This window comes from Conger conger, chromosome 11 (assembly GCF_963514075.1).
Source record: "Conger conger chromosome 11, fConCon1.1, whole genome shotgun sequence".
In the NCBI taxonomy this organism is placed as follows: domain Eukaryota; kingdom Metazoa; phylum Chordata; class Actinopteri; order Anguilliformes; family Congridae; genus Conger; species Conger conger.
This window is the reverse complement of record NC_083770.1, coordinates 42699827-42715748: the sequence shown is the minus strand read 5'-3', so window position 1 is coordinate 42715748 and position 15922 is coordinate 42699827. Positions and strand designations below refer to the sequence as shown.

General features: G+C 45.8%; 1 protein-coding gene across 3 annotated transcripts in view; it reads right to left on the bottom strand.

Moving 5' to 3' along the window:
• The window catches only part of LOC133140257 (far upstream element-binding protein 3-like), a 34930-nt gene that overhangs the window by 2938 nt on the left and 16070 nt on the right, over positions 1-15922 (bottom strand). The window contains exons 5-16 of one of the 3 annotated variants that reach the window (XM_061260025.1): positions 15579-15650; positions 13958-14015; positions 13094-13256; positions 12678-12776; positions 12123-12227; positions 11543-11645; positions 10912-11012; positions 8937-9078; positions 5623-5783; positions 4358-4431; positions 3073-3149; positions 2412-2480 (exon numbers count right to left, since the gene is read on the bottom strand). In XM_061260025.1, coding sequence (XP_061116009.1) covers positions 2412-2480; positions 3073-3149; positions 4358-4431; positions 5623-5783; positions 8937-9078; positions 10912-11012; positions 11543-11645; positions 12123-12227; positions 12678-12776; positions 13094-13256; positions 13958-14015; positions 15579-15650 — 1224 coding nt within the window. The remainder of the gene's footprint in view (positions 1-2411; positions 2481-3072; positions 3150-4357; positions 4432-5622; positions 5784-8936; positions 9079-10911; positions 11013-11542; positions 11646-12122; positions 12228-12677; positions 12777-13093; positions 13257-13957; positions 14016-15578; positions 15651-15922) is intronic. The other 2 variants (XM_061260027.1, XM_061260026.1) reach the window with 2 other exon arrangements.

Sequence of the window (15922 nt, the reverse complement as noted above, 5' to 3'; positions counted from 1 at the left end):
TTCCTGAATACTGGTTGTGAACAATTTTAATGTTTAAACTGCGCAAACAATCGCAGCTGCAGCCCGTGATATATTTATTGCATACACTGTGATGTGAAATTGATGAGGTCACACTGTGACTTGGTCACCCTATAATTATCTGCACAGAGATTTACTCTCATCACTTCTGTGAACAAAGCTGGACGAAATGTTATGCCGTATTGTACATTACCCTGGTGATTTTTTAAATCACCCATCAGAATTCCTACAGGTACTATAAAGCAGCTTACATAAGGGACACTAGCTGCGGCACATTTTTTGCCCTGCATCAAGAAGTATAGGCAAAAAAGAAAAGAAAATGACAATGATAATTACTATATGCACGTAAAAAAGCAAGCCACGTTTTCTAGGGAGATTCCCTTATACAGGGCAACAGAGGCTGGACATTCTTCCACATCACAGCCGTTTACACAACTGGGCCTTTTATGGAAATATGCTACAGAACAGACAACAGCAGTGGAATCAAAATGGCACAGCGCAACACAAGGCCCATGCTTCAGTTTTGTATAAAGGGGTCACAACATATGCATGAGGAGTAAAACTATATATTTTTTTGTTTGGCCATGACAGACTGCACATAGGCAGGTCCACCGGAGGCTTGTCCGATAAAGTGAGGAACATTTACCCCTGCACCATCAACGACAGACAGGGGCCACATCTCCCGGAAAACCTACGCCCTTGCCCACCCTGTCCTCCTGCCAGGCCTTGCAGTTAAGGGCCAGTGCTCTGGGCTTGGCTCCAATGGCCTGGTGATCACAAGTACGCAGGGGCAGGTACACGCAGACTCGCAAAACACAAAGGCACACATGCCACACACATGCCACACACATGCCACACACACACACACACACACACACACACACACACACACACACACACACACACACACACACACACACAGGCAAAGGAAATAAAAACTGTCAAATCAAAAGTGAATTTCCCTCTCACGGCCGAAAAACAAAGTATGAAAACCAGCAGTAATTGCAGAATAAAAAAATTATTTCTGCTCCTTAAAATAGAAAACAAATATCAGAGCCTCGCTAACACAGTGCTCAGAACGTGGTTTCAACGGAACGCAGAGGGAGGAAGATTAATCTGTACGGAGACAGGCAAACCCGCTCCTTCCCTCTTCTTGGGTGTAATTATGAAGCAGAAGAGAAAAAAAAGACACTGGCTTGTGCAAGTGGAGTGCTTCAGCTGCAGTCCTCGCAGGACCGGTGTGGGTGGCACAGCGGTGACCTAATTGCCAATTCCGAAGTGAACAGAAAGAAGCAGGGTAAAAATAAACATAAAAACAAGACTGCTCTTGCACCTGAAGCATCCAGGAAATCTGCAAACTCCCACTGGGAGAGACTTTCCTGAGTGCAACCACACATCCCCAATGGACAGCCACCAGATCCTCTTCTTTTGCAGGCTGTGGTATCAACAGAAATGCTGCCGTTCTGAAAGCCTTGTTGCACAGTGCTGTTGCCGTTGGGAACGAGGAGTCGCTCTGCGGCACACGCCACTTGGGCCTTAAGATTGCACCCGAAGCATAACCCCCGAGGGGAAAACGAAGCACTGACCGTTTCAAAGGGCCACAAACCTTCCCCAGTAAACGAAGCACTGAAAATGTAAACGGTTTTCGCAATGAATGCACCACTACAGGTCTCATTTACTTAGAGCCCTCTGATTGGATGAAGACATGAGTTGGTCACTGATCTAGCAGCGAATTATAAAAAACCTCTGGTGAAAAAGGGTGGGAGTGGCCAGTCCGGCCTCCCGCGGTGGATGCAGTGCAGGTGGCTTTGAAGGGGGCACAGGCCTAAAGCAGGCTAGGTTGTGCCTTTGGGTAGAGGGGGGATTGGGCTGGAGGGGTGGGGGGTACTTTTGGCGTTTGAACATCCTCTACTTTAGGAGACCCCAAACAGGGACAGCCTCTCCACCATTCAGCCAGCTGCCCTTAGCCTGCTCGCTGTGCCTAAAGGCACTGGCCTTTGACCTGGACTTTATCTCCTCAGATACACACCGAGTTTGTCTGTGTATGCGTGTGCGTGTGCGTGCACGTCTGCCAGCAAGTTAGAAAGACTGGCTATCTGGCTAAAGGTACAGAGGGTTGGGGTCACCTATCATACTGAAAGAAACAAAGAAACCTACAAGCAAAGCTCTTATTTGACAGGTTGGTCACTACCTCCCCCCACCCCCAAAACTGAAACCAACCCCTGGCACGCAGACCAAGACTGGGGGAGGGCTTCTCCTTCACATGCCAGGGTGGAGACCCAGTCCTGCCACCACCTCACCTCAGTCCAATTCAAGTTGTGATGGAAATTATTTGGGCCCATATTCTGTGGGTATACTGGGTATGTGGCAGCAGGGTCCAGGAGGGAACTTGCCTATTTTTTTATAATACTGCTCCCATGCTTTGGAATAGTCCATCTGCCCCGTCTGGGATCCATTGTGACCTGGAACCAGATCCAGAACACACTGTCTGAGAACAGAGTCTCTGCATGAGGAGCAGTGCTTTCACAATAAAATATGGAAAAAAATACAAAATAAATGTGTGTGTGGGCTAGGGCCTCTAATATTTATATTCCAGGAAAACAAACATGTAAGGTTTTACCATCAATGCAAATATGTGTACACCATATTTATTTTTATACAGTGCAGTCTGTAAGTATTTGGACAGTGGTAAACGTTCTGTTCTGTAGGCTCTGTGAAATCCTATGCGCTGGACTACAGGGACAAAGGAACAGAAATTGTACCACTGTCCAAATACTTACAGAATCCACTGTATGTCGTCTATGGCAGTTTATGTTTGTGACATTCCAAGTGGCTGTTCTCCAATCAATGGTTTCGGTTTCCTTTTCTAAGAAAGGCTGCACTTTTTATCGAGACTGGAAAGACCTTCATGGAACGAAGAAGGTCAGCAAGCAGAGCTGGGGAGCGGGGGAGGGACACAAGTGGGAGAGGGAGAAATAAGGGATGGAGGGGAAAGGCGGAGCTGGAAGACTGAACAGAGTGTGTTCTTCGAGTGCGGATCGGGCAGGCACTTACTGGGGTCCTGCTGGCCCTGGGGCTGCCAGGTCTGATACGTGGTGCCCCACCCTCCTGTCATAAATGTTTGGGGTCCACTGCATAGAGCAAGACAGGGTTGTGAGACAGCAGACACAGCTATCACCAAAGGTCCAATACAGTACTAACGGAGCACATGGGAGAGACCGGGGACAATTGTAACATGTTTTGCTCCAACATGTGTAACTCAATGAGTGTTTATGCTATAGCTCTCAAAGGTTGATAAAAGCTACCCACAATTGTCTGCTGCAAATATCAGTACTTTAGACATCTACAACATCACAGAATGTGTGAGTTAAAGTGAAGTACAAGGAGTGCCACTACTGGGGTAAATTTTAACATGTAACAGTAACAGAATCTTAATATCAGAATACTTAAATCAGACCCATATTATTACATTCACACAATAATTTGTCTCCGGTCTCCCCTACTCCAAATATGACCAATATTTCCGTTTCAGTTTTAATATGAACCCTCGCTGTATCCTTTTTTGCCCATTATATTTAATGCTGTATCCCATGTATTTATTCATTTTTCCTTCACAGCAACTGCAGAGTTCTATTGCTCGCCTCCCTGCCGAAACAGGGTCAGTGCTATTAAAAACCAGAGTGGAATGAAACGTCAACAGGAAGAGCCTGAGAGGCAGCTGTGGCTGCTCCGCAGGCCCTCCAGCCTCCCGAAAGCACAGCATCGCTGCGGAAGCAGCTCAGGAAATGAGCCAGTGAACGGGCCAGTCAGGGACACCAAGCAAATCAGTCAGGAGTGAATAAGCATGCCAGAGTCAGCCAGAGCCAGTCCTCAGTGAGTGAGTCATTTCCCAGGGAGTCCTTTCCCAGTGAGCAGTGAGCGAGTGAGTCCTTTCTCAGTGAGCGAGTGAGCCCTTTCCTAGTGAGCGAGTGAGTCCTTTCCCACTGAGCGTGAGCCCTTTCCTAGTGAGCAAGTGAGTCCTTTCCCAGTGAGCGAGTGAGCCCTTTCCTAGTGAGCGAGTGAGTCCTTTCCTAGTGAGCGAGTGAGTCCTTTCCTAGTGAGCGAGTGAGTCCTTTCCTAGTGAGCAAGTGAGTCCTTTCCCACTGAGCGAGAGTCCTTTCCTAGTGAGCGAGTGAGTCCTTTCCTAGTGAGCAAGTGAGTCCTTTCCTAGTGAGCAAGTCCTATCCTAGTGAGTGAGTGAATCCTTTCCTAGTGAGCAAGTGAGTCCTTTCCAAGTGAGCAACTAACATTGAGAGCTGCTTCACACAGTTTTATTAAGTTTTTAACGCAAGTGACTTACTTCTGGTGAGGAGTGGCCGTCGCTTGAGTGAATGGGCTCAATCCAAAACTGCCATTACCCCCCATGCCTGACCCCTGAGAGGACAAAAGAGGAGGAAGAGAGTGAGAAGGTCAGCACATACAGTACTGCGCAAAAGTCTCAAGTACCATAGATTTTTTTAAATATAAATTGGGTCTATAAATTTTACGTTTATTTATTAATTTTTGTTGCGTTATAGTGTCAGCAGGAGAACGGAAATGAGAAAGTTCCAAACATTAATACAAATTTTTTACAAGTAATGTTTTGCGAAAAAGTGACATTAAAGTTACAATAGGTCATTTCGGACTTCTAACGGTCAAGAGAGGAATTGCAGCAACACCCTCAAACCGCAGCACTGTTTATCGCTGACGCTGAACCCCCCCCCCCCCCCCACGCCATTGGCGGTGGCAATGTGAACCAATTTTCAGCCAATGAGCTTGAATTATTGCACAGCTATACAATGTTTTGGTAAAAAGTGTTGGTCCATCAACTGCATATTTTGAAAACCAAGTTGAATGTTTTAACGCAAAAATCAAACCTATTGTACTGTTAAATAATATAACACTTTTCAGATAAAAAACTTGATCAAGCCTGTCTGGGAGTACCTGGGGAGCCAGAAGCAAGTGAGGCAGCCAAAGTCTGCAGACAAACTGTGGCAACTTATGCAATGTCTGGAACTGACCAACTGATTTTCTGACAAAACTGCAGGACTGTGTACCTAAGAGCATTGATGCAGTTTTAAAGGCACCGTGTAACTCATGATGGACTAACGCGCTCTACAGAAAACCCATAAAAAGGCCTAGGAATCACAATGCATTTCAACGGTCATGTGTCTTGTTTTTTTGATGTGCCGAAGACTTTGGCACAGTACTGTATTTTCATCAATTTCTTTTATTTTCATGACTACCATCATCAGTGTCAAATTTTTTATTAAAGAAAAAATTTGAACCGCCATGGCAAATTGTGCTAAATAAATAACATTGGATTGACTGATTGATTGAATGGGTTTGTATCCCACCTGTGCCCTCGACAATCTTAGTGGAACCAACTTTTCACCTGGCATGGACCAATAGACCGCAGGCCATAGGCTCTTAACATCAGACCCAGACATGTGACTTAGTGAGCGCACTCATCTTGGAGCACGTGCTATACTGGTGCCATAGCATATAGCATATTTCGCCTTTTATCTCCATCGTTAATTGTTGTGAGAACCCGATCGCCGTGATTGTGAGCAGCAGCCGGATTACCCCGATCTTCTCGTCGATCAGCTGCCGGGCCAGCTCCATCTGCTGGGGGGTGCCCCGGATGGTGAAGATGCGCACGTTGGGGTCGGTGTTGGGCGGGGGGTTCCTCTGCAGCTCCACGTGCGCCCCGGACTGCTGGTTGATGTTCTTGATTGTCTCTCCACCTGGGGACCAAACACAAATAAATACACAGAACAAGACCATGTTTTTACAAGAACCAGTTAAAAAAAACACAAAAAAAAAAACAAACATGGCAGCTCCACCCATTATGGTGTATGAATCAAAAGTATTAATTTAGCTGACAATATGTTTGAAAATGGAAAACAAAAAGAGCAAAGCCTTCAAATTCAGCTTTAAAATGTAAAGATGCAGCTTGTTAGCACTGAAGTATAACTGAAGATTTAGAATTTTGTAGAAATGTTTTGTAGAAAAAATTGGGTCAAATCAACCTTCAATGAACAACAATTGACTACGAATTTCAACAGTACTTAGGCAGCATGAAACCTTTTCAGCCTTTTGCTTACAGACGAAATCTAATGAACTCGTGCCGATTTACACAAAGAGCTCCAAAAGAAAAAATACAACCAAGCAAAGATCATCAGGTCTCGAACAGACAATCTTGTTTTGGATTAATTTTATGAAGCGAACTTTTACATCCGACCGCCCGTCCGATGGCAAAAACGGGTGCGAGACTGCGTCCCCCCCGCTCCGTCACAGCCCGACGAGGTAGGGTCCTTAACGGCCCTTCCCAACACTCTCCTTTTAAAATCCGTGAAAATCACAGACAAAAACAGACACTCTTCCCAGCCCACAGGAGAAAGGGCCTCAGACAGGCACCAGTGCCCCGGACATCACTCCTGGCTGCCTGGCCCGTGCGCGTTGTGTGAAGCGCAATTATACATCAGGGGAAAACAGAAACACTAAAGCTGGAGAAGAGAGAAAAAATTAAAGCGTATCCTTTTTTTAAGGGTACTGGGAAAAAAGGGGGGGGGTGTATCAGGGCAGTCTGAGCCTCTATCTTTCAGTGATGTATTCATCACTCTGTTCCCCTTTTCTAAGGGGGCGAGAAAACCCCCCACCCCCCCCATTTCTCCTTTCCCTGTTCAGAAGGCTGAACAGCTTTCTGTTGTGGAACTGGGGGTGGTGGTGGGGGGTGGGGGGGTGGGGGCAGGGATGTCCGAACATCAATTACATGTTTGTTCACTTCTGGGTGACACGCAGGTGACCCTGGGTGACCTGCTCATGGAAACGCTGGTGAAAACCCTGCCTCCCCCTGCCTCCCCCCGCTGCCAATAGACTACCCCGGGGCCATTAACCCATTGTAAACCAAATTAAACTTCTGCATTAATGAAGCCATTATGAGGTCTCCGGTCAGAGAAAGAGAGAAATAAAAGACAGTGACTATTCAATTCATGGAGTAGGCCCTGCTTGTGACAGATAATAAGGACTTCTCAATGAAGCTTGTTTAGTGTGCCAGAAAGGGAGAGAAAGAGGGAGGGAGGGAGGGAGGGAGAGAAGCTGGCCAGGAGTACAGATTTTTAAGTCTCTTGCATAGGAATTTCTGTGGGACAAACTGATTTCCCTCACACCGCTCTATCAGGTCATTTGACTGTTTGACTTTAGAGATGATTCAAGTTAAAACAAATATTTTTGTTGAATGTTGAAAATATTCCACCTACAAGCACAGAAGCCAGACAATGCAACAGATAACGCGACATGCAGTTCTTGAACTCAAAACTTAAGGGCAACCGTCAACAGCCTGTCATAGCCTGTCACACAAAGAAATGAATCTGAGGACATTGTTACATTGCTGCAAAAATTAAAACGATGGAAAAAAAGAATAAATCGGCACAACTGGCAGTGGGGAAAGAGAGATTCCATCAAATCCATCAACTGCGTTTAACACTTCCTTTCAGCAGAACTCCCTGTGGCTGTTCTTTCCAGATACAACGGGACCGAAGTCATAGTGCAAAGGCTAAATCAATCTGTCTGTCCGCTTGGCACCACACGGGTAACCTTCACAGCAGGAAAGGTGGAAAACCAGGGCGGGTGGGGGGGGGGGGGACTGGATCATTCAGAAATGGAAAGGGGGCTTATTTTTCGTTTTATTCCCTGGAAACATTGGGAGTGACTTCAGAGGCCGAGGTGGTGGAGGGTAGAGGCAGGGGTCGGGGTGGTCCAGGCGGGTTAGTGTTGGGCCGGGGCGGGTGGGGGGGGTTCAGGGTGCCGGGGCGCGTTGCGCCGGGCTCTGACAGGCTGTGGCGCCGGCTGTGTGGAGCATCGTAAAGACATTAATCAAACGGGCCAAAAGGCAGCGCTGACAGGGCCCAGACCCGCTGACTCGCCCGTCCATATTGGCCCGTTTCTTATGCTAATGGGGACGGGGGCCCTCCCCGCCCGGGCGCGTTTGTCCCCTTTCCCTCCGAACAGAAGGCACTTGACATTTCTATTGCTCTGACCCAGTGCACCCCAAACCCCCCGTACCCCCCCACCCACCCCAAACACAAACACCCCACCCGTAACTTGCACGGTCACCCGCCACCACCGGCCAATCTCAAAACGGTCAATGACTTTTAAATAGCGGGCAATAGAGTGAGCATGAATAGCCAATAAGCTAATTTGACTCTGTCATTCCCTCATTCGACTCCATCGCCTTGAAAGCCACTCTCATTAAAAGCCAGAGGCAATCTTCCACATGATTGAGGGCTGTTATTATCAACCCCGAACAATTAATGTCACATTACTTTACATGGATTATCTCCCTCATTAAGTCCTTTACGGAGGGACAGAATGGCATTTTTCTTTTTAAAAGCAAGATATATACATTAGCAGAGAGGGGGGGGTTGGGTGGACTGCTGCGGCCACCCAGGTGTTCCAAGCCATTATAAAACTTAAAATGACTTCCTTACTCGAAATAGAAATGGGAAAAATAGATGCATAGTGTGCAGAATTAACATAACAATGACGCCCCCAGAGTCCACAAGGTTGACTCTGGATACGTCGGAGAGAGAGAGGGAGAGAGAGAGAGAGAGAGAGAGAGAGAGAGAGAGAGAGAGAGAGAGAGAGAGAGAGAGAGAGAGAGAGAGAGAGAAGAGAGAGAGAGAGAAGAGAGAGAGAGAGAGAGAGAGAGAGAGAGAGAGAGAGAGAGTAGAGAGAGAGAGAGCTAACCAACACCGCAGCTAAAGAGGCGTGAAAGCACAGCGCTGTTTGAGGGCAGCGAAAGTGGGTGTTATTTTTTATTATTGTAACTTTTAAAAATAAATCGTCTGGTTTTAAAGTGGTTTCCTGGGGCGAGGACGAGGGGGGGCGAGCCGCACCTTTCCCGATCACCAGGCCGCACTTGTCGGCGGGTATCGTGTATGTCACTTCCTGCAGGCCCCCGGGCGTCCCCATGTTCCACTCGCCACGACCTCGACCCCGGCCGCGGGGACCTCCTGCTCCCCCGAAACCGTCACGCTCCTGCAAGAGGCACAAAAGCACCCGCCGCGGTCAGTACATCTGCACCTGTTAAGCCAAGACACAGAAGACTGCTAACATTTGAAGTCAGGCTGCGATGAAAATATAATAAATATGATAAAATACGATGACGTATACACGAGTGAAACCAGAGAGGGGGGGGCTCCCTGGTGAGGGGGAGGCTCTCTGGTGAGGGGGAGGTTCTCTGGTGAGGGCGAGGCTTTCTGGTGAAACGGATCTTTCATAGGAATTTTTTAAGGATGTGCAACTGACATGCGCCGCTTTTGAAACGGGAACGGAAAATTGACAGACATTTGACTGACATACACTCTCACTTGTACACAATGATTCAACTACAAGCTCCACCACAGCACCACAACAAAGCCAAAATCTGTCCAAAGAGATGCCCCACCCCACCCAGCCAAAGGGTTGAGTTCAGGTCTGATGGAATAGGAGGTAAGGGGGTGAGCAGAACCATACAGTCAGTCAGTTACTCTGGGCAAAAAAAAAAAAAAAAATTAATAATAATAATTAAATTAGGAAATGTCTTACTTAAATCAAATTTCTTACATCATGGGGGGCTAAACACAGAAGAACCAACTTCATCTCAGTATTAAATATTAACCATTTCAATAATTAACTTCCCATGAAATTGATTTCACCCTATTTCTTGAGGAAACTTGAGCAAAATCGAGCATTACATCACCAATTTTTTGTATCGATCAATTTTGCAGTGTAAATATTATCAAATACGGAAAACCATCAGACATAGCTAAGGAACCACACTATCATGAACAAATGTTAACAATGTCGAAAATGTTCAACAAATGTCAACCCTAGCTGGGTGGCCTTTCTGGTGACGCTCTGCCAGGCCAGCATTGCAGCCATCTTTAGCTCATGCTTGTTCCCAAGGGTAGCCTCCTTAAGTTCGCTTCAGCATATGGAAGGCTTCTTTCACATTCATTGTCACAACTTTGGTCCTCATGTTGATAAACATTAATAACAGCTTCCGAAGGTGATCGAGCGCCGAGTGCTCCCGTATACAGTGGTTTTGGTTTCATTTGGTGCTTCTGCCTCAGGAGACCTACTGGGCGGCGGCAGATTTGCATATGGCTGCTTTCCCCACAGTAACTGCTTGTTGTTCGCACAACCACCACCAGGTGGCAAATGTGAGCACTCATGCATAGCAGTCTGAAGTACTTGCAGGTTTCAAATACATAATACGTTGAATAGACTGTACAATGAAATGACAATTGCTCAATAGGTTTCATATAATACACCGATATGCTGAAATTTAGCCAACACGAAATTAACAATGAGTTTTCAGCTTGACGGTGGATGGTAATGTATTTTTCTCCAACCCCGCCCACCACGTTGACAGATTACGATTATTACTTTTTTTAAATTTTATATCTACGTATAAACACTGCTGTCATTTTTACATGGTGAAGCCAAAATGTAAAAAAATACCCTTTAAAAAAATCTGAGAATATGCACTGGGAAAGCAGTCCTGACTTCACAGCCCTGGCTGTTGAGCACCTTATACTCCTAGTATAGTTAACTGGTCTGAAGCGTGCTGGGGCTCTGTCTTTTTCCATAATATACTCCTCTCCATTTCCTGCTAAATTAATTGAAGAATGTGACATGTTTGCAATGAAATATGGGCAACATTTAGCTATTCGGGCAGAATTAAGGGTAGAGGAACAGAATTAAGGGATTTATATGAAAATAAATAAATAAATGAAAGATAAAACATTTGAAAATTTACCAAATTGTGATGGAACTCAGATTTGGGGGGTGGGGGGGGTGGGGGGAGGTGGTGGTGTTAGCTCATACCTGCGCAGTGTGGACCAGCTCGTTGATGAGGTGGACAGCGTGCTGACACCGGTCAGGTTGACCCATCACCTGGGCGATTCGGTCTGGGCTGATGCCATCGTCTAGCGGAGGAAGCAGGCAGAGGGGTCGCCATGGAAAACAAAAAAAAAAATCACGAAAAATGTTTCTGGAAAATGACACTGCTTTTCCATTTGCCCAGTATATGGAGTGCTCCAGGTAAAAAAACAGCAAATGAACAAATTTCACGAGATTGCACGTTCATGCCTCACACCTATGCATCTGTAAATACAATGGCTGCAACACATATGGGGCTTGAGGCTCAGAGCATTGCATTTAACCTGCCTTGCTTTAGATTGCACGGAGCAGTCAGTACATAATTGGCCAGTGGTATAATTTCCGTTCTTTTGACTCAGGACCCCAAGCACATTGGATTTGAAATGAAACAATGAATATGAGGTTAAAGTTCAGCCTGTCCCCTTTAATTTGAGGGTACTGGAAGAAAGGACAGAAATTGTACCAGTGTCCAAGTATTCACAGACTGCGCTGTAGATTATTAAAAAGTTACCTGTGCAATTGGGTCGGGATGAATTGCCTAAAGGTGGATGTAAAGACAGGATGTGAAGGTCTGTACCTGGTTTAAACTGGATCCGCACGCCGGCATCGTGCTGAATCTTCTTTATCATCTCGCCGCTTCGCCCGATGACGATTCCCACCGCAAATCTCGGCACGGCGACCTGTCGGGATTCGCAACCGCAGCGAGGGCCTGAAGCTTCTGTTTAACGAGCCCCTCCCACCCTCCTCCACACCAACACGCTGCCGTAACGGCCATTTTCAATAAAATGGAAAATCGGATATTAGCCGGGTTTGGCCGGCTCTCGTGGAGCGGCATAATTGGCTCGCTGCTCCAGGGGAGGGACTCGGCAGTGTTAGTGGGATCGCTGCATACAGCTCCCCGGGCGCCTCGGAGTAACGGCCTAATTGAGACGAGACGGCTTGGAGAAGGCGTGTCACTCTCTGGGTCGCAAGATCCTACTGGTCCACCGTGGGACGGGGTAGTAAGGCAGTATATCCCTTGCTAGCACTAATTGGATTAGATGGGGTATAACTGGCTACCAAATTGGGAGAAAAATTCAAAAAATAAATAAATAAATAAAAACGAAATATTATCGTATATAAAAAAAGAAAAGAAAAAGAAAACGTATAATACTTACATCCAAGCTGCTTCCGCCCAGCCTGGACGCAAACTCGCTCCTGCCCAACCGGAAATCGCCCTGGTCCTTCTCACGTATGATCTCCACGACCAGCTCCCGGGCTTGCTGAGAGACGGGAAGAGTCCGCAACACACGTTAAAGAACACACCCTGCTTACACACCATCAGCTCACTTTCCCTCAGAAGACCTTTTTCATGGGTTTACACAAACAGTTCATGACATCACACGACAGGAACTACTAGCACCTGTAATGTGGGTCCCTTAAAAGAAAAGGCTAATTCTCAGAAACCACAACAAAGTTATTAGTTGTTAGTTGTATTGTATTTGTTTATTTACTTATTTTAAATCAATAGCATAATTGATTATTATCATTACCTTATTGTTGCAAAATAATTCACATAACCCATGCGAGTTCATAAAATCGAACACTACATTTATAGAGTTGGAAGAGAACTTTCGATACGTGTAAGGAAGGGGGGCGGATAATGTTTTGTGCCCGATGTACGAGGGTCCTGAAAGCAGACCGTGACGGTGTGGTCTCTTGCTTCCACTCACCTGCACCTTGTAGGGGTCCCCCGTGATTCTCAGGGGCTTGTCCGCGCCCGTTGGCATGGGGCCGTCCTGAATCATGATCATCTTCACCCCCGTTCTCTCCTGAAACGCAGAGGATGCCCAGAGACACTTAACGATCAATATTAAGGTTATTGATCATCATCTGACTATGATGTATTGTGTCTCATCTATGAAAAATAAACGTGCTGTTGGACATGTTCTCTTTAATGCCTGCCCTTTCTGTACAAATCTGGTGAGGTGGTCTCAAGTTTAACTTGTTCGGTTGCATGCTGAAAGGAGCAGACCTGTAAACTCCCCGTGAATAACGACTCGGCAAACAATTTGTGACGGGAAAACACGGCAGCCAATCAGAATGAGCAGGAGTAGGACGGTTGGGCAGGAGGAAGGCCGCGTCCCACCTGAAGCTGTTTGATGGTGTCCCCTCCCTTCCCGATGACCAGCCCCACTTTACTGGCGGGGATCAGGATCTCCTGCACCGCGCTGTTCCCGTCCAGGTCGCTGTGGAACCCGGGGCCGTTGCGGCACCGCTCCACGATCTGCCCCAGCAGCCGTTTGGCCTGCCTGGATGGAGGGGAGACAGGAGAGCGAAGTCCGTAAATACTCAGACCATTTCTCTTCTTTCTTTCAGTAGCCTCAAATTAAAGGTGACAGTCTGAACGTTAACCTCATATTCATCGTTTAATTTCAAATCCAATGTGCCGGGAACAGAAATTATACCACTGGCCAATTATATACCGACTGCTCTGTACAGTCTGAAGGGTGCATCACTCTATGGCTGCAATTTAATGCAGCAATACTTTCAAAAAGCAACTGTCAGAAACGCGTTTAGAGTGTGTGTAAAAGCGAGTGAGATCGCTACTGCATACCTCTGTGCGTCAGCAGCTTTAGCAAAATAACCAAAACACAACTACGCAGTTTTAGCCAAATGATCCAACTGCCATTCCATAGACCTTCAATATAAAATAGCTATTATACGGCGCATCACTGTTTGGCTCAAGAGCATTGTAGGATGTCGGAAAGCGGCTCTTAAGTGAGGCGCTACACTGTTCGCTAAATCGTTTCCCGTTGCATTCTATATTCATATTGGCTTGTTGACGGCGTTGCCTGCTATTCAGTTCCTACATTCTTGCTGCTCCAGTAATACATACTGAATGTATACATGAATGTATTGAACATATTCTGCTATGGATAAGAGCGTCTGCCAACACATGAATAAGGACACAAGGATTTGTGAGGGGGAAATACTGGGATATTAAACTCACTCGATGTTTTCCAGGGATCCAGTCAAGGTACAGGGCCTCTCCAGCATCCCCCCACTGTCTGTGGAGAAACAGAGAAGCTCTACTAATGTACTTTAACTTACATAAAGATGCATGACTGGGACCTGCAAGGTCGCTGGTTCGATCCTGTGTGGCCACAATAACATCTGCACAGCCGTTGGGCCCTTGAGCAAGGCCCTTAACTCTGCATTGCTCCAGGGGACGATTGTCTCCTGCTTAGTCTAATCAACTGCACGTCGCTCTGGATAAGAGCGTCTGCCAAATGCCATTAATGTAATGCAATGCAATGTAATGCAGCACAAGCGAGGCTGCAGGTTTGAATCTCAGCCCGTGTGGCAAGGTTGTTTTACTTAAGGCGGCAAAAAAGGTAAATTGCCTTTTGCAATCGTATATCGGCATTTTAAAGTCCAATAGAGCAAGTACATAAGAGTTAAATAAGGGTTATTTGCTCCTGATGCTTATATCTATTATGTAGCCATATAGAATCGCACATACTGTATCTGTTCTCATGGACTTGCCCCAGTGTATATGGGCAATAATAAATAGCAATGTCAAATTTATTACACACTTTTTATTGACTGAACAACCTCAAAGCACTAAGTGTATGTGTATGTATACGGATGGGAACTAGTCCTATGGCTAATCGTATACCAGTGTAAATGGATTGGATGTAGTCCTAAGGCTCACTCACAATGCAAAGGTTGTGGATACAAAACCCACAGAGGACTAGATATAGTGAAACAATACATGCATTCACGATCCTGGATGTTGCTTTGGATAACAGTGTCTAATAGGACGCCTATTTGCTTATCGAGACCAGTAGAAATGTCAAATGTGACATGCAAATGAACCCCGGACAAGCAAAAAGAGTCAAGGAGGTAAGCATCTGACCGCTTTTAGGCGTGTTGTAGAGGAAATATAGGCCAGTGGACTTAACAAAAAAAATGGCCAGTACATAGCACCATTCTCAACCTCAAACCACTTTACAATAAGGAGGAGGCTAACATTTGCACCCATCTGGGCAATGCATGGTAACAACTTTACAACAGAAAGCTCCGTTGATATGGAGAGTAAGAGAATTATTAAAGCAGGGAGACAATTTGGTAGTTACATTAAAAAGCTGGTTGTGAGCTTGGCCTGAAGACGTTGAGGCCTTGACTGAGGACACTTCAATTGGATCTTTAATAAATCACAGTTATTCAAAACCTTGGTTTGAGGTCACATCCAAAACAGAAAAGAGAAGTGGGCTGTGTAAATGAATCATGGCTTTTATACCATATCATCGACAAGTTACACATGTCTGAGTCTCCAACCAAAACAATTCGCCTGACAGACAGATAAATGTTTTGAAGTGCATAAGGATACGGATATTTTTTTAAGTATACAAGGACAGTGAATGAACTGCCACAGAAACTAATCCCAGCAGCGTTTTTCACTTGTGTGGAAAGGACCTTAACTGAATGTAAATCCTTGAGGTATAAAGCAATAAACCAAAAATAACCTTGGCAAACAGTCTTGGAAAGCACATGAAAAATGTTTATTGGTCATTTGCTTTCTTCCCTCTTTTTTAAAGCAAAGACAAAAAGGTAAGTGTGAATAATACCTGCTGCGATTTGGATTTTGCAGCCCGATTCAAGCTGAATTCTGGTAATTTGCTCTCCTCCTCTGCCAATAACTGAAGTGAGAGGGGAGAAAAGAAGGCAAAGTGAGACATTCCCAAAAAAACACTGTTGTAATGTGTGGTTATTTGTGTTACTGTCACCTTCCTGTCAGCTTTGACCAGTCTGCCCATTCTCCTCTGACGTCTCTCATTAACAAGGCGTTTTTCTCTCTGTACAACTGCTGCTCACTGGATTTATTTTAGTTTTGTTGCATCATTCTTTGAAAACTCTAGAGACTTGTGTGTGAAAATCCCAAGAGATCAGCAGTTTCTGAAATACTCAAATC